General features: G+C 43.5%; 1 protein-coding gene across 5 annotated transcripts in view; it reads left to right on the top strand.

The window, feature by feature from the left end:
• The window catches only part of ano10a (anoctamin 10a), a 107,310-nt gene that overhangs the window by 69,385 nt on the left and 15,221 nt on the right, over positions 1–22,704 (top strand). For 3 of the 5 annotated variants that reach the window (XM_052064718.1, XM_052064715.1, XM_052064714.1), the window contains 3 exons: positions 11,037–11,189; positions 11,277–11,468; positions 20,044–20,172. In XM_052064718.1, coding sequence (XP_051920678.1) covers positions 11,037–11,189; positions 11,277–11,468; positions 20,044–20,172 — 474 coding nt within the window. Of the gene's footprint in view, positions 1–11,036; positions 11,190–11,276; positions 11,469–12,100; positions 12,179–20,043; positions 20,173–22,704 lie in introns of those variants that run through there. The other 2 variants (XM_052064717.1, XM_052064716.1) reach the window with 2 other exon arrangements.

The raw sequence follows: 22,704 nt of genomic DNA, 5'->3' as shown, positions 1-22,704 counted from the left end.
ACCCAGGCTGTGTGTGGAGGCAAGTCCGACTATATCCAGTCGGAAATTCTCTGCCTCACACACCAGCTCGGGCTCCTTCCCTGCCAGAGAGGTGACATTCCATGTCCCAAGAGCTAGTTTCTGTAGCCGAGGATCGGACCGCCAGGGTCCCCGCCTTTGGCTGCCGCCCAGCTCACATTGCACCCGACCCCTTTGGCCCCTCTCATGGGTGGTGAGCCCATGGGAAGGGGGACCCACGTTGCCTCTTCGGGCTGTGCCCGGCCGGGCCCCATGGGTGTTGGCCCGACCACCAGGCGCTTGCCAACGAGCCCCACCTCCAGGCCTGGCTCCAGAGGGGGGCCCCGGTGACCCGCGTCCGGGCAAGGGAAACTTCGATCCATTTATTTTAATCTTCATCAGGGGTCTTTGAGCCGTGCTTTGTCTGGCCCCTCACCTAGAACCTGTTTGCCATGGGTGACCCTGCCAGGGGCATAAAAGCCCCAGACAACTTAGCTCCTAGGATCATTGGGACACACAAACCCCTCCACCACGGTAAGGTGACGACTCACGGAGGGGATTATGTTATAGTAAAGTCTCCAAAGTTACTCACTGCTTACGTCGCCGTTTATCCAAGAGTTCCTGCGCTATCAATAATAATAATAACAATAATAATAATAATGCACGATAAGAAACTGTTAGGCAACTTAGCATAGCATTGATTATACTTGTATGTAGTATCTAACAATCCAGGACATGCAATCAGAAAACGATATCTTCCTTAATCATTGTAGATGAGTTAGAAGTTTGTGCAAAACTGAATGTCTCCAGAGAATCATTCCTCTACATCTGTGATCATCATGATAACCCCCCCCAACCCATTTCGGTGTTGGCAAAAGAAAGAACTCGTTCTAACTTGCACACTGGTCCGAAGCTAGCATTAGCACAACCGCGGTGGAAAAGGGCCATGTATCAGGCTGTCAGCATCAAATTGTTCTGAATCATTTAGGTCTATTAACTTGAGCTCTGCCAGCGATACTAGCGCTGTCCACGACTGTGTCCACTTCAGGTACATTGTAAGTCGGAGCTTGTGTAAAAGTAAAAAGAAACACTGTACATATGTAGCCAAGTGAAAATTAGTTAATCAAAAAATAACTGTTAAGTATCCCCATAGAAACCAGGGGTTTCTCTCCATCATGACCCATAGCTCGTGACCTATCACATTCCGAACGAAGTGAGAATGTCACACTTCGTTCGAAGCAAATAATGTTTTGGATTCCAAATTTCACAGGTGAAGTGTCTGTTGTGTGCAAAGAAAGTTGTATACAACAAAAACACCTCGTCTATATTGAGGCATTATAGAGCCTTGAATGAGAGCAAGGAGAGCCATGAAACTGGGCCATACCTATCCACATATATGTAAACTGGCACTCGCATTTCTCTGCACCCCAGCTTCATCTGTGCCTTGTGAAATAATATTTTCGAAAGCTGGTGAAATATTGTCCAAAAAAAAGAAACTGTTTAAAGCCAGCCACTGTGGGAAAGCGATTATTTCTAAATATCAGAATCATCTTTATTGGTCAAGTATGTAGAACACACAAGGAATTTGTCTCCGGTATAACACGCTGCATTAGTATCATCATAAACAAGGACATGACAAATAGGTATGGAAGGAAATTTCGTAATGTAAGTGTACTTTAGTGCGGTGGTACCACCCAGTGACAACTGTGAGACAATGTGCAAAGTATCAAGCAAGGCTAAAGTGATCAGTGGTAGAATACAATACTATAACAGTTTGTACAGTTGGTGCAGAAAATCATTGAACCATTTTAGAGTGACCAGTAGCAGTATTTGTTGGACAAGAAGAGTGACTATGTCAGTGACTGTTGAGGGAGTTAATGGCAAGAGGGAAGAAGCTGTTTAAGTATCTGCTGGATTTGGTGCGCATGGATCTGTCGCGCCTGCCTGAGGGGAGGAGCTTGAAAAGGTGGTGGGCAGGGTGCGGGGGATCCAGGAGGATTCTCCGTGCCCTTGTCTTCATTCTTGCAGTGTGCAAGTCCTCAAGAGTCGGTAGGGCAGTGCCAATGATTTTTTCCGCCGTCCTAACTGTCTGTTGAAGTCGGATTTTGTCCTTTTTTGTCTCCAAACCCCAAACCGTGATGGAAGAACACAGGAATGATTCGATGACTGCCATGTAGAACTGACGTATCACCTCCTGTGGCAGGCCATGCTTCCTCAGCAGCCTCAGGAAGTACATCCTCTGCTGGGGCCTTTTCAGGATGGTTATGGTGTTGACTTCCCACTTCATGTCCTGGGAGACTGTGATTCCCAGGAACTTGAAGGCCTCGACGGTTGACACAGGGCAGTTGGATTGTGTGAGGGCCAACTGTGGAGACGGATGTTTTCTGAAGTCCACGATCATCTCTACAGTCTTGAGCGTGTTCAGCCTGAGGTTGTGTCTGCTGTACCAGAACTCCAGCTGCTCCACTTGTTGTTGGTACGCAGACTCGTCGCCGTCTTTGATGAGACCGATGACCGTGGTGCTGTCTGCGAACTTTATGAGTTTGACAGCTGGACTTGTTGAGGTGCAATCGTTTGTGTAGAGGGAGAAGAGCAGTGGAGAGAGGACACATCCCTGTGGGGCTCCATTGCTAGTCGTGCGTGTTGATGATGTTGTTGCTCCCAGTCTCACCTGTTGTGTCCGTCCCGTCAGGAAGCTGAGGATCCACTGGCAGATCGTAGGGGACACATGAATGTGCCCGTTCAAATTTCAAAGACGCCCCAATCAGTGCAGTCTAAGCATTCTTGTAGAGCTAGCTTTGCTCCCTCTGTCTCAAAAACCGGTTTAACATATCTGAGTTTCTGTCTGTATGTAGGTATTAAGTGGATTAAATTATGGTCAAAAAGACCCGGTACCGGTCCGCAGGGCTTTTGGTACCGGGCCGCACAGAAAGAACTTGCCTTAATTCTGTTTTATTTTTTTCAGAATACGAAAGATGTTTTATTTTGAAAAATTACCCGATTCCTCGTTACATCCATCTGTCTCACGCTTGACACACGTCAAGCCACGCTTCTGCGTTACGTGACCGATTACGCTAAAAAAAACAATGAATAAAAAATGAGTTTTAAAAAACTGCCGGAGATCGCAAATGACAGCGACCTTAAAAGTACGTTCCAGCCGACTGGATTAAAGTTATGGCTGAATATTCTGAGATCGCCACAATAGCAGTTGCTATTTCAGATATGCTACCTGTGTGAGGCGTAGTTTTCTGCAGCAACGGCGACTAAAACTAAATTATGAAGTAGACTGGACATAAAACACACACACTTGAGGTGTCATTGTCTCCTATTACCACAAGGTGGGACCGTCTGGTTGCAGAAAATCAAGCTTGGGGCTGTGGTGAGTTGTCATTTTCGTGCACTTTGAATTTGCATTGTATTACATTTTGAAGGCATTAAACATGACCATCGCGATATGAGTGTTGCGGCCAGATTAGACGCTCCTTGTGTTTATTATTATATTTCGAAAACACTACAGTTTTCATGCTGCTCATACCATATTATTTTATCGTATTATTTCTGCCACACCTTAAATGCCGGTCCCTGAAAATATTGTCTGCCATAAACCGGTCCGTGGGGCAAAAAAGGTTGGGGACCCCTGGTCTAGAATGTTACCCTCTCTGGTCAGTCGATGTGCTTATATCTGGGAAGTTCACAGTTAAGATGTGCTCTATCGCCCAAAATGATCAGGGGTGACTCTGGGTATTTTAGTTCGAGTTTGTTTACTTGTTCAGCTAGCGTTTGTATCGCCGTGTTAGCGTTAGCTTGTGGCGCAATGTAAACACAGACGAGTAAAAAGGAGGTGAACTCACGTGGCAAGTATAATGGCTTGCAGTTTAAAGACAGCGACACCAGGTCCGACATCAGTGCACCATTCTTCGTTGATATGGAAGCAAATCTCACCACCTTTCGATTTCTCTGATAGCTCCGTGTCGCGGTCGGCTCGGAGAAGGCGGAAGCCGGGTAGATGTAGCGCGGAATCCGGGTGGCGGTCACTGAGCCAGGTTTCAGTGAAGCAGAGCGCAGCAGAATATGCAAAGGTTTTGTTGGTCTTTGTGAGGAGACGAAGTTCATCCATCTTGTTTGGCAGAGATCGTAGATTCGCAAGATGGATCGATGGGAGCGGGGTTCGAAATCCACGCTGCCAGAACTTGATAAGCACGCCGGCTCGCTTCCCCTTCCTCCGGCGGCGTTTCCATGCTCCGTACAGCGCAGCCGCTCCGCTCACAATTAGCTCAGAAAAACCTTGTGGATTTCCGTGTGCTGGTGAAAAAAGACCGAGCGTACACTCCCCAATGCTAAGCAACTTTTCCCCTCGTGTTAGTAAGCCGCTCAAGGTCACCAAAAACTTACGAAAATGACAAAAACAGGGATAATACTAGGGAGCGTGTAACCGAGGCTGCCATACCTGTCAACGCCTGATGATGTCCATATAAATGAATCACAAATTATGCTTAGCACTTTTTTGTTCACATACTAAATTACTAACACAAGCACATTCATATATTTGTCTTAAGCACATACCCATCAAATTCTTAACACTGTTGACCTCTTCGGCTGAAGAGACCACTTGATGGTGCCATAGAAGCACCATGAAGCCTTGATACATGTGCAAACCAATTGGCTGCAAAACTTCATTGCTTCATGAGGCTTCATTTGGCCATCACGAACGAAACGTGAAGACTGCAATTCACATATACGAGGAAAAATAACCAAAACGAAAACCATACTCACAGAAAATATCAGACGCGAGGAACAAGAGCAACTAGGACGAGACCGAGATAATAGACACACGGGCAAGAGCAGTGGCAAGGCATACAAATCTCCGGCAAACAAATGCCAGTCGTCGGTCCTAAAATACAGAGTGCAATAATGGCAGATTCGCATCAGGTGTCCAACCAGCAAGACTGCTCAGTCCGCCACCTGCTGCCAACACCGAAACATGACATGACCATCGGTGAGTGTAGGTACATAGATCGACCTTTAAATCGATAGCTTCACCTTTAGGCTCAGTTCCTTCTTCACCACAACAGACCGATACAAAATCCGCATCACAGCCAATGCTGCATCGACTGAGGACCATTATTTCAGATTTGGAGGTGGTGATTTTCATCCCAATCACTTCACAATCCAGTGTGAACTGCTCCAGTGAGAGTTGCTGGGATAGGCTCCAGAAAGCCTGCGACCCTTGTGAGGATAAACAGATTAGGATGGATGTTTCGGCAGAAGTCGTCTGCCTTCTTTAGAGTGTCACATGATGGTGTGGGACATGGACATGAATGGTGTGTGACATGTCCGAATAATATCAACTTATAAAGACGCGTCACACGCCGTCATAAAGAAGGCGAAAGACTTGCGCCAAAACACGTCAGCTAAATAACAACCCGAAATAAACAACATACAAAAACACATACCGTATTTTCACGACGATAAGGCGCCATCAAAAGTCTTCAATTTTCTCCAAAATGGACAGGACGCCTGATAATGCGGAGCGTCTAGTGTTTGAGCCAAGTTCCAAAGCATGACTGAGAGTGCTTCTGGCCGACACGCTGTTTATATAGAGAAACGGCGGAGTGAGTGACGACAGGCGGAAGTCCGCCAATGAGTGTGGCCGTGTAAGAGGACGCAAAAGGCACGTGCCTAGCAGGTACCAGTCGCCAATGAGGTGAAGGGTGGGCGTGTAAGAGGACGCTAAAGGCACGCCCCTAGCAGGTACCAGTCGCCAATGAGTGAAGGGTGAGCGTTTAGGAGGTGAAGAGAAAAACGTGAGTACATTGTAAAATGCCTAAATAAAGTGCAACCAAACTCAGTTTTGCTTCCGTTGCCTTTTTAAAAACGCGTTTTTAGTGTGCGTGCATGCATGCCGTATGTTTAAGCTGGCGTATGTTTTACCATGCATGGCTGCGCCCAATAATACAGTGCGTTTTGTGTATCCATCCATCCATCCATCCATCCATCCATCATCTACCGCTTATCCGGGGCCGGGTCGCGGGGGCAACAGCTTTAGCAGGGAAGCCCAGACTTCCCTCTCCCTAGCTACTTCTTCCAGCTCTCCCCGGGGGATCCCGAGACGTTCCCAGGCCAGCTGGGTGACATAGTCTCTCCAGCGTGTCCTGGGTCTTCCTCGGGGTCTCCTCCCGGTGGGACATGACCGGAACACCTCACCAGGGAGGAGCTCAGGAGGCATCCGAATCAGATGCCCAAGCCACCTCATCTGGCTCCTCTCGATGTGGAGGAGAAGCGGCTCGACTCTGAGCCCCTCCCGGATGACCGAGCTTCTCACCTTATCTCTAAGGGAGAGCCCGGACACCCTGCGGAGAAAACTCATTTCGGCCGCTTGTATCCGGGATCTCGTTCTTTCGGTCACGACACATAGCTCATGACCATAGATGAGGGTTGGGACGTAGATCGACCGGTAAATTGAGAGCTTCGCCCTTTAGCTCAGCTCCTTCTTCACCACGACAGACCGATACAACGTCCGTTTTGTGTATGTGTCAAACATAAAAATAGCACCCGTTATTGAGACTGCAATACGGTGCGCCGAATGGGCGTGAAAATACGGTATATAGGAAACAAGTTAAATTCTAAGAGACAGGATGGACTTTTTTCAGTTAGTTAGTGTTTTGTTGGCAAAAGGGCATTCACAATTATTTGTATGCATCAGGCATACAAATAATTGTGAACTCATGTTTTGATGTAAAATAAAAACATATTTCTTCATGTAGGATTTTTTTTCCCCAAATAAATACATGCACTTGAATTAAAGCTTGGGGTTTGCTCCTTTATTTATTTTACATTTTGCACAAAACGTAATTTATTTGAAGCTGAAAAACTTCTTAACCATGAGTACCAATAATTATGGAGGCCAATGTATATATAATCCTATAGGACACCAGGATCATGTATTGACACATTCAATAAAAATCTAACAGATATGCTCAGTTACTGCAACGATAAGAAAACACGAATAATGTAACATTAACATTGACTTATTAAACCCAAATTGAAATATGGAAAATACTTAATCTAGTAATCAGAAATAGTCCTAAAAAATGGATTATCCAGAGTATTTTATCAAAGGCAAAAATACTATTCTGGAAAACCTGCAGAAATAGCAAGTGAATTTAATGAGTATTTTGTCAACATCGGCAGTAAACTAGCAAAACAAATTCCTGATCCAACAAACTTGTTTGAAATAGATAGATACATAGAAAAAAAAACTCCTCCACGATGTTCCTTACTGCTGTAAAACAAGAAGTATCAAATGTTGTAAAAACTTTTAAAAATAAAAAGTCAACAGATTGCTTTAATAGTTATATGACAATAATAAAGCAGATTATAGAATATGTAGTGCGACCTTTCACGCACATATGCAACCTGTCATTCAAACCTGGTATCTTTCCATCAAAAATGAAAATTGCTAAAGTTATTCCAATCTATGAAAGTGGAGGAGAAAGACAACTGTTTACAAATTATAGACCAATATCACTACTTCCACAATCCTCAAAAATATTAGAGAAACTACTGTATTGTCTCGCAGACTTGATAGCTTTATACAAAAGCGTGTGCTGTTAAGTGAGAATCAATATGGCTTCAGGGAAAAACGGACCACCTCAATGGCAGTTATGGAGTTTGTGGAACCAATAGCCACTAATGTAGACAACAAAGAATTTACTGTTGGGGTTTTTCTAGATCTAAAAAAACATTTGACACAATAGATCACAGTATATCCTCCTTCAGCCAGAGACTGTTACACCCGCGCTGCAAGAAGGAGAGATACCGACGCTCGTTCCTACCGACTGCTGTCAGGCTGATGAATAAAAAATAACAATCATAATAATAATAATTAATTAAATGATGTGAAGGTAAATTGTAAATAGTACTGCGATTTATCCATTTGTGTTCATATTGTATTTAATTGAAAGATGTTTGTTGTTGTTTTTTTTTTCTCTTCTTCTTTCTACATACATTCTTGCTGCTGGAGGCTGTAAATTTCCCAATTGTAGGACAAATAAAGGATATCTTATCTTATCTTATATTATTGAAAAAACTAGAAAGATATGGCATTAGAGGTGTATCTTATAAATGGATAAAAAGTTATTTAGAAAACAGATACGTGCAGTACGTGCAGCTCAACAAGAAAAAAACGAATCAACTGAAAATCACTCGTGGAGTTCCTCAGGGGTCAGTGCTTGGTCCAAAACTATTCCTCTTGTATATAAATGATATCTGCACGGCCTCAAAACAATTTAAATGTGTCCTATTTGCTAATAATACAATATTCTACTGTTCTGGAATATATCTGAAACAGCTCCTGACAACTGTAGAAAACGAAATAAACAAATTAAAAAGCTGGTTCGACAGAAATAAATTGTCACTTAACCTGAAAAATCAAAGGTCATTGTTTTTGGCACAAGACCAATCAAACACTAAGCTAAAATTATGGTAAACTCAATTGAGATAGAAAGAGTGTATGAAACCAAGTTTCTCAGATTAGTAATAGGCTCAAAACTATGTTGGAAGCCACATATCGATAACGGTAGAAGAAAAATAGCCAAAACCGTAGGGATCCTCTACAAAACCAAGGAAGTGCTAAATAAGAGATCTTTGTACACATTATACACTTCATTATTATTACCATATATGACCTATTGTGTGGAAATATGGGCAAATGCCTGCAAAACAAACACACTCCCTATTCTAAAACTACAAAAAAAAGCAATTCGAATTATTAATAGATCAAAATATACGGAACCCACCAATCCACTATTTATCAAATTAAATACGATGAAATTTTATGACCTGGTTGACTTTAAAATCGGCCAATTAATGTACAAAGCACACAATAACCTGCTCTGCCAAAAGATCCTGAAGTTTTTCGAAATTCAAGAAAGCAGCTATGATTGAAGAGGTACCAACTTATTCAAAAAACTCAAAACAAGAACAAACATCAAGCAATCAAACATCTATCAAAGGTGTTATTCTGTGGAATCATTTTGAAACGGACCTGAAAATGAGTAAATCGCTTGCTGAGTTCAAAAACAAAATTTAAAAAATAGCACAAACAACCTACATCAATCAGAATTAAAATGATATGATATAATGATTTTCTTCTTCCTACTCCCTTGAACATAATAACTGTGTTGAATGAGGACTGATTTCATTCTTTTTACTCTTTTATTTACCTTATTTTCTGTTAAATTATTACTGTATGTTTTATGTTGAATAAACAAACAAATATTTTCATTGCATTTCATTCTTGCGAGCATGAGTTACTTTCACTGCCAGCCCAGTAGATGCTGCTTGCGCTCTAAAAATAACAATAATTTCTACAAAAGCAATTGGAATCTCACAGCGGTTGCTACTTGCATCCAAACCATAAATCAAGGGAGAATAATATCTGTGAATTTATTGAAAGGGTTCTCACGCCCAAACCTTGAGCCCATCACAAGCCCAATAGTCCTCCAGGGAACGCCCCCTTTTGAGCTTTGTTTTCAAATCTTAGTGTGGGGAGGAGCTGGAGTCTGATCGGAGGCTGAGAACCTCTTTAAAGCTGTACCATAACACAATGTGGTAAAAGTGAAGCACTGTTCATACTTTCTTGATGCACTGAGGTACTTCTAACCACAAATATAGAAAAAAATATGACATGTATCCTTTTAGTCCTGTGTTATACAAGGTATTTGTATTGTATTCTTCCGCACTATCACGCGCACTGAAAAGCTCACAGCGCCTTAAAATCCAGTGCGCCTTGTGTATGGTCATTACAGTAATTTGTCGACCCCAAGATGGCTCCTTGCTGGGACATGCTTACAATATTATAACTTGCTGTTGGTTCAGTGAACTGTGTCACTGATTTATTAAATACATTTTTGTTGCAGCTCTGAAAAAGGTGCTGTTTTTTTTAAATGCACATTTTATTAATGGTTTTCACAGTCTCAACAAATAGAGGTACGTCTTTGTCCATCTCTATGCCTCCTCTTCTTCCATTCGACTCGAGGGGCGTTCATGACCGCCTCTGAAAAATGTAAGTGAATGATTTCTTCAATGAAACTACGAAAATTGAAAATAATGCATCAAAACAGTCAATCAAGCGAGGAAATCGCAAAATAAATTCTATAGACCCCTGCAGAATTTATTTTGTGATTTCCTCATTTGTGAATACAGTACAGGCGGCCCGGTAGTCCAGTGGCACGTCGGCTTCACAGTGCAGAGGTACTGGGTTCGATTCCAGCTCCGGCCTCCCTGTGTGGAGTTTGCATGTTCTCCCCGGGCCTGCGTGGGTTTTCTCCGGGTGCTCCGGTTTCCTCCCACATTCCAAAAAATATGCATGGCAGGCTGATTGAACACTCTAAATTGTCCCTAGGTGTGTGTGTGAGTGCGAATGGTTGTTCGTCTCTGTGTGCCCTGCGATTGGCTGGCAACCGATTCAGGGTGTCCCCCGCCTACTGCCCGGAGACAGCTGGGATAGGCTCCAGCACCCACCGCGACCCTAGTGAGGATCAAGCGGTTTGGAAGATGAATGAATGAATGAATACAGTACACAACAAAGGAATAAATAACAAACATTTCTGAGACAGTCCAGTCTCCTACATTTTACTGACATCTGATCGTTCTGTTGGATCTACGCTAAAGGAAATGTAAGAATTAATTCTGTAGGGGGGGCTATAGAATTTATTTTGTGATTTCCTCGCTTGATTTTCTGTTTTGATGCATTATCTTCAATTTTCGTAGTTTCATTGACGCGACGTAATCGTTAATTTAAGTTTTTCGCAGGCGGTCATGAACGCCTCTCGAGTCCAATGGAAGGAGCGTAGCCCCATCTAGTGGATGCATTGTAGATTGCGCCTTATAATCCAGTGTGTCCAATGAATATGAAAAAATTACAAAATAGGCCATTCATTGAAGGGTGCGCCTTAATCCAGTGAACATTTTAGTGCGGAAAATACGGTAATACCCTCATAGCCTTCTTTGTTCTTTTTGCTCTTGTCTGTTTTAAGAACCTGGCAACCTTGTTGATTACCAGTCAAATCATAAATCAGTTCATGGAAGCGGTGCTGCCTTACTGGCTTCAAAGGCGATGCAATAAAATGATGATGGAGCGCCCTTTAAGTGAGCAAGTGCGACTGGAAACTAACATGAGCAATTACCGGGTAAGTAAATTTTTTAGTGTTTATCAATTTTAGATCCCAATATATGAATGCAGAGTTCACAATCAATATTTCTCACTCTTTTCGCAGGGTACGTTTGATGACTACCTGGAATTGTTCCTTCTTTTTGGTTATGTCAGTTTATTTTCATCTGTGTATCCTCTGGCTGCAGTCTTTGTGGTTTTGAACAACATCACAGAGATTTACTCTGATGCTTTCAAAATGTGCAATTTGTTTAAACGACCCTTTTCTGACCCAGCTGCAAACATCGGCATCTGGCAGGTAAATATCTGATTTCATCTTATAATTTCATAAACAAATTATCCACCTAATTTGTTTATGAAATTTTTGTATTCGTATCTCAGGAGCACAATAACAATTTTCTGAATTTTGTTGTTCATCAGACTCACCTGTGGTTGAATTTTCATTACTTACTTTTAATTCTAAAAGTTAGCTTTGCTCCACTTTAATAGGTGTGCAATCATTTTTTTGGAACATACATTGTTTAGAAATTTTTTTTTAAAACATTTTGTTTTGGCGAGAGTGAAGCTTTTTTACATTCAAGTGATTCTATTTTTTTTCTTTCCCCTTTGAATGTGTTTTGCTTCACAGTATCAACAGTGATGAGTGTCAGCCAGAGTCCTTTTCCATAAGCCAGGAAAATTTGCGTATTTGATCCTTTATTAAATTGAAAATGATTTGGAGTGAAATTGGAACAGGAAAGCGGATAAAAGAAATTAAAGACATCATTACGAGACGTCATGCGATGACAATATAAATTTAACAGCTGCTGTAATGCACTTCGCACTACCACTGCGTACACATTTTACCCACAAATATTGACAAATATAAAACAAAAAAAAATCACATTAAAATACAAAGGTTGTCATACTCACAATCATTGTGATCTGAAGGGACCACGTTAACCAGTGATGCCATGAAATGCACACAGCAGTAAGGAGCAACGATTAAAGGTTATGTGCACACTGGAGGTAAATTCCAATTTCCTTCCTCATATGTTAGATATTGATTTTATCATGGAGATTGAAGAGTACTTTTTTTTTAAACTCCAACCCAGGCCGGTTTTGTATGTGGATATACATTGCATATTTTTATCCAATCCAACTGTGGTATGGATGCTTACAACAGGCTTGTGATATACTTTATTGCTGCTCTACATTTGCAAGGTTGCGAAGAGTAGCAGTATTAATCGTCTGTTTCAGTGGTCCTCAACTAGAAATGCTGTCGGTCCACTTTTTATTTTTTTTATTTTTTTTTATAAGACCACGGTCCCATGCACGGTGGTCATGGGGAGCAGGGCTATATGCCCATTTAGTATGGTCAAGCCAAGCTTATACAGATCGACATTCCTCACAATCAACCAATAATGGGGTGCATGAAAATAACAATTATTCACTTTGCCAGTACACAGCAAATAATGAGAGGCATTGTGTTGAGGCAGAGGAACTCTTTTATTTTGTTAAGTTGTGCCTGCTTAATAATAAAAATAGCCCTTTTAGGGAAATAAGACATTATTTACTTTAACTTTTTTAAACAGTAGTTGTCTTTTTTCCCTTAATTTAACAAAAGCAAATCAAAATACTCATTTTACCAAAATAAATACTAAAAATAAAAACAAAAATATTATTTTCATTTGCACAATTCCCCTTTTCACATCCCCTCTGAAATCATTGAAAAATATATCAGAAGAGGAGTTAAGAACCATTTTAAACACTGACACAAGGGAGCACAGTGCAGTGCTGTTCTTCCACTAAAGGTGAATGCAATGTCTGAGGCATGCAAATATTATTTGAGGGCGCCATTGGGATGTTCATTTAACATGTTGCGATGTTCTGCCGTTAAACAGCTGCAAAGATCCCCGGGTAGACGGGAGCAAAACTGCACACAATCGAAACCTGCCGCGATTCGTTTTGTCTAATTGTCTGTGTGCGGCTCTCGGGGGCTGAAGCTGTGACCACACTGTGGCGTCGCGCATGCGTCTGTTTCCTGACACAATCATCCATTTTGAATGCGTGACGCTGATGTATGGGCACACCTTAAGTTCAGAGGAGCCAATCAGCGCATCGTTATCGCCGACATGCCCCCGTCTCCAGTTCGTCAAACATTGTACACACACAGAGTCGCGCTGCTGCGTCCTCTGCAATACATCTGTTCGTGCACGCAAATAATACAACGGCTAATTTTAACAAGTGATCGTGGTAATGTGCAGATTATAGTCCAAAAATAGAAAATGTATAATGTAAAAATCACTTTATAATTTATTGTTTTATACAATTTGCCGAGGGTCGGCGGTCCGGTCGTGGATCGCGGTCTGCCAGTTGAGGAAGAGGGGTCTATTTGATGTATCCCTCTTAAAACACAAAGCATTAATGGACATTTTTGGTGGAAGTAAAAATTTAGCCCGGTCCATCACAGGGTCCATCTTTAATAGATTGTCAACCTCATTTCTTTGATGAACGCAATGCAAGTACCCATCTATTCATCCACCCATCATCTTCCACTTATCCTGGATCAGGGGGAAGCATCGTTTGCAGGGAAGCCCAGACTTCCCTCGCCCCATCCACTTTGTCAGAATCAGAATCATCTTTATTGGTCAAGTATGTAGAACACACAAGGAATTTGTCTCTGGTATAACACGCTACATTAGTATCATCGTAAACAAGAACATGACAAATAGGTATGGAAGGACATTTCGTAATGTAAGTGAACCGTAGTGCGGTGGTACCACCCAGTGACAACTGTGAGACAATGTGCAAAGTATCAAACCGAGCTAAAGTGATCAGTGGTAGAATAAAATACTATGACAGTTTGTACAGTTGGTGCAGAAAATCATTGAACCATTTTAGAGTGACCAGTAGCAGCATTTGTTGTACAAGAAGAGTGACGGAGTCAGTGACTGTTTAGGGAGTTAATGGCGAGAGGGAAGAAGCTGTTTAAGTGTCTGCTGGATTTGGTGCGCATGGATCTGTCGCGCCTGTCTGAGGAGAGTAGCTGGAAAAGGTGGTGGGCAGGCTGCGGGGGGGATCCAGGAGGATTTTCCGTGCCCTTGTCTTGATTCTTGCAGTGTGCAAGTACTCAAGAGTGGGTAGGGCGGTGCCATTGATTTTTTCCGCCGTCCTAACTGTCCGTTGAAGTCGAATTTTGTCCTTTTTTGTGGCGGCCCCAAACCAAACCGTGATGGAAGAACACAGGATTGATTCGATGACTGTCGTGTAGAACTGACGTATCACCTCCTCTGGCAGGCCATGCTTCCTCCGCAGCCTCAGGAAGTACATCCTCTGCTGGGTCCTTTTCAGGATGGTTATGGTGTTGATGTTGAGGAATGGGAGCTGTCAATTTGCTCTTAGTCCTCCTTGGGCACAGGTTCTTTTATCTCTCTATAAGGTGGAAGAAGACCCAACACCACATCGTCTTTTCTTCAGTTTATCACAACGCAACACAAATCGATTCGGGCTCATGTGAGTCTCAGATTTCATCAGGAAGCCCCGAGCAACTACAGTCACACGTACATGTAGGCATATTATGTTAATTAGGGGCGGGCAGTCCTTCCCGTTATGTGAAAATCAAAGACAAAGAAATTCCAGCAAAGTTCAATCTTGAAATGATGACAAAGTATAGACCACTGCTGCTGGTCCACAAATCTTGAGATTAAGGTTCCTCTTCGAAGGCACTTGACAGCCTTCAGGGACTTTTACAAGGTGCTGGACGCAAAAGAAGACACTTGGGGGCTGTTAATCACTCAAGGGGAAATATGACCCCAACTTCACCCTACATTCTTTGTTTTAAGCAGCGGTTGTTCAAGACAGAGACTGGTACCAATAGTTCTCATAGCAAGGTGAAATTCCTCAACAGTGTTCTACTACTACTTCTAGCGGAATAATTCCTTAACAGTTGACTTCCCACTTAATGTCCTGGGAGACTGTGATTCCCAGGAACTTGAAGGTTTTGATGGTTGACACAGGGCAGTTGGACAGTGTGAGGGACAACTGTGGAGAAGGATGTTTCCTGAAGTCCACGATCATCTCTACAGTTTTGCGCGTGTTCAGCCCGAGGTTGTGTCAGCTGCACCAGAGCTCCAGCTGCTCCACTTGTTGTCGGTATGCAGACACGTCGCCGTCGTTGATGAGACTGATGACCGTGGTGTCATCTGCGAACTTTGAGTTTGACTGCTGGACTTGTTGAGGTGCAATCGTTTGTGTACGGGGAGAAGAGCAGTGGAGAGAGGACACATCCCTGAGGGGCTCCAATGCTGGTGGTGCATGTTGATGATGATGTTGCTCCCAGTCTCACCTGTTGTGTCCGTCCCGTCAGGAAGCTGAGGATCCACTGGTAGATCGTAGGGGACACACCGAGGTGGAGAAGTTTGGGGGTGAGGAGTTCCGGGATGATGGTGTTGAACGCAGAGCTGAAATCCACAAACGGGATCATTGCGTAGGTCCCTGTGCTGTCGAAGTGCTCAAGAGAAAAAGAGGGTGAGGGGATAGATAGAGTCGTTTCTGGGAGAGGGGGGTGTGTGGGGGAAATGGGGGTGACCTTTTCAAATCGGCAGGAAAAACATGTTTAGTTCATCAGCAAGACCCTTATTGTTTACTGTTTGGGGGGATGGCATTCTATAATTTGTGATTGCTTTCAGGCCATTCCATACAGATGCAGAGTCGTTCTCAGCGAACTGGTTTTTCAGCCTCTCTGCATAGCTTCTCTTAGCGATTTCCTTTGTTAATTGGTTTCGGGCGTGTTTGTACAGTGCCCGATCTCCACTTCTAAATGCGGCCTCTTTCTCTTTCCTGAGTTGCCTGAGTTTGGGAGTAAACCATGGCTTGTTATTTTTGAAGGAGCGGAAAGACTTTGTTGATACACACATGTCCTCACAGAAACTGATGTATGATGTTACAGTGTCTGTGTATTTATTCAGTGTGCCCGTTGAAATTTCAAAGACGCCCCAATCAGTGCAGTCTAAGCATTCTTGTAGAGCTAGCTTTGCTTCCTCTGTCCATTTTTTCACAGTCTTAAAAACCGGTTTAACACATTTGAGTTTCTGTCTCTATGTAGGTATTAAGTGGATTAAATTGTGGTCAAAAAGACCCAATGCTGCACGGGCGATCGATCGGTATGAATTTGTGATAGGAGTGGTCTAGAATGTTGCCTTCTCTGGTGAAACACTCGATGTGCTGCTGATATCTTGGAAGTTCGCGGTTAAGATGTGCTCTATTAAAATCGCCCAAGATGATCAGGGGTGACTCTGGGTATTTTAGTTCGAGTTTGTTTACTTGTTCGGATAGTGTTTGTATCAACGTGTTAGCGTTAGCTTGTGGCGCGATGTAAACACTGACGAGTAAAAAGGAGGTGAACTCACGTGGCGAGTAGAATGGCTTGCAATTTAATGACAGCGACTCCAGGTCCGACATCAGTGCACCATTCTTCGTTGATATAGAAGCAAATCCCACCACTTTTCGATTTCCCTGATAGCTCCGTGTCGCGGTCGGCTCGGAGAAGGCTAGATGTAGCGCGGAACCCGGGTGGCGGTCACTGAGACAGGTTTCGGTGAAGCACAGCGCAGCAGAATGTGCAAAGGTTTTGTTGGTCTTTGTGAGGAGAAGAAGTTCATCCATCTTGTTTGGCAGAGATCGTAGATTAGCAAAATGGATCAATGGGAGCCGGGTTCGAAATATTACTCCTCCGGCGGCGTTTCCATGCTCCGTACAGCACAGCCCGATCTGCTCGCGATTAGCTCCGAAAAACCTTTTCGTGTGCTGGTGAAAAAAGACCAAGCCTAGACTCCCCAATGCTAAGAAACTTTTCCCTCGTGTAAGTAAGCCGCTCAGGGTCGCCAAAAACTAACAAAAATGACAAAAACCTTTCCTCCTTTCTGCTTGGCTCTCGACGAAGGCGGACGCTTTTTGCACAGCCCCCCTGCCCTCCCACCTTTTTCCCTGCTCACCACTCAGTCTTTTGTGCTGTCTTTGTCTAACTTTTTTTCCCTAGCCTATACCGTGTTTTCATCCGAAAAACTAACCATGGAATTAGTTGGCTGGTCTCTCGATGTCATCGACAAAATTTTTTCGACGAAAAGAGCAGGCAGTGGGGAGCCTGCTTGCCCTCCGGGGACATTTGCTGCCGGATACGCCCTGGATCCATGTAGAAAGTGGAGACCGGTGTTCCTGGCAATACTGTCCGTGGAGGATGTGGAAGACATGTACATTATTGGCCTTTTGATAACAGGTATGCTGCTGTTTGGTGTTGGCAGCTTTCTGTTCTATCGCAAAATTCGACCGACGGGAGCGGCTTTATTGGAAGTGAAGAAGCTGCCGGTCATTCTGGATGGTTTGGCGCGAATGTCCAACACTCATACTCAAGCGGTGACTGAGCTCAACCGCAATATTCATGCGCTTTTGGAGCGACTCCGCGCGATTGACAACACCATGGAGAGGTTGGAATCCATGCTGCGGAAAAAGTTTTTGAATTCGGCTGATGGGCGCCAGTGAAGAGATACAGGCCACGGACTCGAGGCTGTCTGAAATTGTTGGCGGCCGTCCCTCCAAAACAAACAACGCTATCTGGCCTTTCCCTTGGATAGAAGTACGCATGGAATCTAGGGCCCCCACCATCACCCCCCTCCTTCTCGGCCATGGACTGATAAGCCAGGACTGTCTTCATGATGAGCAGACCTCGACGAAGCAGCTATAACCTGTACACGCATACACATACACAACTGGACAACCACACGCGCATACACATCCTTGTTATCACCGTCTTCATCGTTCCGTTTCTTTTTCCCCCGTGACGTGGTCTGATATGCAGAGCGCAACGGGGACTGTGCAGCTGGTCATTCTCGGCCGCGTCGCGGTTACCCCCTTCCCATTCATCCTCCCCCTTATTACATGTTATGTCTTGTGACTTGTTGTAACTGTCATATGCTTATTATGTGCTAGGGTCTTTTTTATCCTGGACTTAAATTATCCTCGGAAGAGGATAGTTCGAGCGTGTTTTTTTTTACCCTCTCCCTACCCAGCGTTTTCCTTTCTGAATTCCGGAAATTTCCCCATTGCGGGACAAATAAAGGATATCTTAATCTTACAAAAAGGGATAATACTCGGGAGCGTGTAACAGAGGCTGCCATACCTGTCGGCGCCTGATGATGTCTCCTCCGGGGTATCCTGAGACGTTCCCAGGTCAGCTGGGTGACATAGTCTCTCCAGCCTCCCCGGGGACGACTGCCGGTGGGACATGCCCGGAACACGTCACCAGGGAGGCATCCTCATAATATGTCAGAGCCACCTCATCTGACTTCTTTCAACGTGGAGGAGAAGTGGCTCAACTCTCAGCCCCACCCTGATGACCGAGCTTTTCACTTTACCTCAAAGCCCAGACACCCTGTGGAGGAAACTTATTTGGGCCACTTGTGTCTGGCATCTCGTTCTTTCGATCAAGACCCATAGCTTGTGACCGTCGGTAAGGGTTGGAACGTAGATCAACCGGTAAATAGAGAGCTTCGCCTTTTGGCTCAGCTCCTTCTTCACCACGACAGACCGACACAATGATGCAGATTTCGCCTGCAAAATATTATGCATCCATCCATTTTCTGATCCGCCTTATCTTCACAAGGGTCGCGGGCCATGCTGGAGCCTATCCCAGCCATCTTTGGGCAGTGTACAGGGTACACCCTATGAGCAGGTTGCCAGCCAGTCATAGAGCACACATAGATGAAGAGCAGGGTCAATAATCCGACGGAGCATGGCAAAGATGGAGTCCTTTTATACCATGATGAGTACAATAAGGAACAGGTACGCCACTGGGGGAAACACCCTCCACTCCAGCTGGAGCTGAAAGAAAAACAAAAGACAGAAACAAACCATGACAGATTTTGGACTTGCCCATTCTTTAGCATGAAATGCGTCTTCATGTAGTTCGTTAATTACAGTATGTACAGTATGTCGGTGTCCTGTCGTTTTAAATGTTACTGCTCTACTTTTACGTCACTCATGAACAGGACCACAAAATACTTGAACTTCTCCACTTGAGTCAGTATTGTATCAATGAGCGTATCAATGGCATTCCATCTTTTTCTGACACGGGACAATGATCTCACATTTGGAGGTGCTGATTTTCATTCCAACCACTTCACAGTCGGCTGTGAACCGCCCCAGTCCGGAGCAGAGTTTGAAGAACTTGATGAAACCAACAGAACCACATCATGTTGAAAAAACTATTTTTTGGCGAACAATTTTGTAACGTGAACGACTACATAAAAGAACGAGATTGAACAAAAAAAAAAAGTAAATTGGGCATCATGCCCTGCAGTGGGTACGTAGCCTGAAATGCTTGCTACTTTCAAAGAGCCAAATAAAGGTCTGACCTATCATTTTCAAAGAGGCAACAAAATAATGTTTTTTTGGGGGTGGGGGGTTCAATAACTGACATCAACAACAATACATGACAAATCAATCACTTCCAAGGTGCTGAAACAATTGTGGGCAGCACAATCATGAATGCAGAAGTTATTACAAGATTTGTATTTATTTATTTGTTTTAGCTTAACATTGACCACCAGGTAAGTGGTAACTGGTAACAAATCTCACAATATCATCAAAACATTATATGTTGTACTGTATTCATTAAATGACCATAAGCCATAGCTTGACCAGTGTCTTCAGCAAAATTAGAGTGCACTTTAAATGTGTAAGTGTTGTTTTTTTTAACTATAATCGAGAATGGGATTTAAAATATCTTTAGTTACGTTAGTTGTACCCTGAACGAATAAAAATGTGATCATGCTGTCAAATAGTTTACGAGATTGCCAAACAATTTGTTTATTTTTGCTCTTTCCCTTTGTTTTTAGCTTGCCTTTGAAGCCATGAGTGTCATTGCTATTGTGACCAACTGTACACTTATTGGCATGTCTCCTCAAGTCAGAGCTTACTTCCCTGACTCCGAGATGCATCTCATGCTGTGGACAGTGGCTGTTGAGGTAATATATAATTTTGGTTGGCTGTCTGTGATCGCGCTCGTGCGCGTGCGTGCGTACGTGCGTGCGTGCGTGCGTGCGTGCGTGCGTGCGTGTGTGTGTGTGTGTGCGTGTGTGCGTGCATGTTTGTGCGTTTGCGCACGCGGATGTTCATTTGTTCATTTCATGATGTTCTCACAATTGCACTCAAAGAAAACAGAAAATGTTTGCAATTGACAAATCAAAAAATAAGATCATCACTGCAATGCACTTTTGGCAGTTGTGTGGTAAACACTGATCTTGTTTCCACTTGATTTTCAAACCAATCAAGTAAAGCTCAAATATTGCTGCACATAAAAAGCAGACATGAAACACTGTCAAAAGCACTAACTGTAGACCTACTTTATATATTTTTTTAAGAAATTGTATTGATTTTTTTTAAAGGTGTTAAATTATCGCGTTAATTGCAAATAATTAATTACAGTCTTGTTTAGCGCATAATGTTTTTCCCCGTAATCAAATTTTTAATCTCTAACTTTGTTTCTGTCGGTGGGTTGCCTTTGTCTAATATCCCTTTTTTGTGTTCGCTTCCTGTGTTCAAGTTGTTAAGGGTGGGGAAACAACTGTCAGTCACAGCATGAAGCAGACATTGATTGGCTGTTACTATGTTAAGATTTAGCATAAGCTGTTTGGCTCCCATTGGAGTTGGGCGGGCTAAGTCAGCAGCGGTGAGGAGAGGAGAGGTGAAAACGGAGGAGCATGTGAGGGTTCTCGGCACAATGAATTAACAATTTACATTCCAAAAACGCCCTGACGGCACTATTGATAAAGGTACATCGAGTGTTGTACCTAATTTGTAAGGCGTTTGCTTACCTGTGTGTGTGTGCGTGTGCGTGTGCGTGTGTGTGTGTGTGTGTGTGTGTGTGTGTGTGTGTGTGTGTGTGTGTGTGTGTGTGTGTGTGTGTGTGTGTGTGTGTGTGTGTGTGTGTGTGTGTGCGTGTGCGTGTGCGTGTGCGTGTGCGCGTGCGCGACGAAGGGATGCCCATGTGTATGATGTGGCTCTTTGCTGTAACACTGTAAAACAAATGGGTCTTAGTCTCTGACTGGTTGGCCACTCTTGTCCTACATCAATGGAAAGCACCTAGCCGCGGCTAATGTTAGCAATCGAGGGAGCCATAGCAATGCCCTTCGCCAAACTAAACTCGAGGAGAAAACCCTGCGTACGAGGCATGACGTCAGTATAGCTGCTGTGTCCTCTGCAGCCTATTAGAAGTGGTTGGTGTTAATTTCGGCACTTTATTTTGTCATGATGAACAGTGTTGACTTCAAAATGGCGCCGCGAGAGTGGCTGCCTTTCCAGCAGCTCCCTATTTTTTTGTTGTTCTACTTCTTCCTTTCATAACTTTGCTGCTGTGAATCTGGAATTTCTCCATTGCGAGACTAATAAAGGTTTTCTTAATCTTAATCTTAATCTTAATCTTAGTGTTATTTATGTTAATTTGCAGCACTGTGCCTTAAGGGTCTGTTTTATTTATGTGAAGCAAGTTCCGTGTTCAGTAGTTTTATTGCTCCAAAAAGTGTTCTTACTGTTTTTGATATGTCAACCAAAGCACTTTTTATGGACCTGCTGTTCTCTTTTATTTTTATTTTGTAATTATTTGGAGATTTGAGATGTGGAGACACAAACAAAACAGCAGAAAGTAAATGGCCTGGACTGCATCTGTTCAAGTCTGTTTAAAAACAAGAAAATACTTTATTTTTACAATTTTTTTGTGATGTGCATCTTTTGATCTGCCTCAATGCTCAAAACCAACTGTGTTTCTCTCTCACTATTGATAACTCAGTTTCCGCCTCCCTTCAGGTCAAGAGCCTGGGTGTCATCTTCGATAGCTTGACAGTGACAAAACAGAACTCCTCCTCGTCAGTACCAAATACACCCGACACAAAACCAACTGTGTTTCTCTCTCACTATTGATAACTCCGTTTCCACCTCCCTTCAGGTCAAGAGCCTGGGTGTCATCTTCGATAGCTCACTATCGTTCCACTCTCATATGAATAACATAACCCGGTCCGCATATTTCCACCTACGCAATATCAACCGTCTCCGTCCTTCTCTCACCCCTCACTCCACTGCTATCGTTGTCCACAGTCTTGTCATCTCCCATATTGACAATTGCAATTCACTTCTCTTCGGTGTCCACAACAAATTCTTCCATAAACTTCAACTGGTCCAGAATTCTTCAGCCCGTATCATCACTGGAACCCCTTCCTTCCATCACATCACCCCCATCCTCCAACAGCTCTACTGGCTCCCTATCAAACTGAGGATCAACTTCAAAATACTCCTCTTCACATTCAAAGCCATCTATAATCTTGCCCCCCCCCCCCTATCTGTCGGACCTTCTTCAGAATTCCGTTCCCTCAGGTCCTCAGCCTCCCTCCACCTCTGTGTACCCTCTGCCCGTCTCAGCACGATGGGGTGCAGAGCTTTCAGCCGCTCTGCCCCCAAGCTCTGGAACTCACTCCCACCCGACATCTGTAATATTGACTCTCTTC

Source organism: Hippocampus zosterae, chromosome 5, assembly GCF_025434085.1.
Source record: "Hippocampus zosterae strain Florida chromosome 5, ASM2543408v3, whole genome shotgun sequence".
NCBI classification, from domain to species: Eukaryota; Metazoa; Chordata; class Actinopteri; order Syngnathiformes; family Syngnathidae; genus Hippocampus; species Hippocampus zosterae.
The sequence above is the reverse complement of the archived record's forward strand: the minus strand, read 5'-3'. Positions and strand labels throughout refer to the sequence as shown.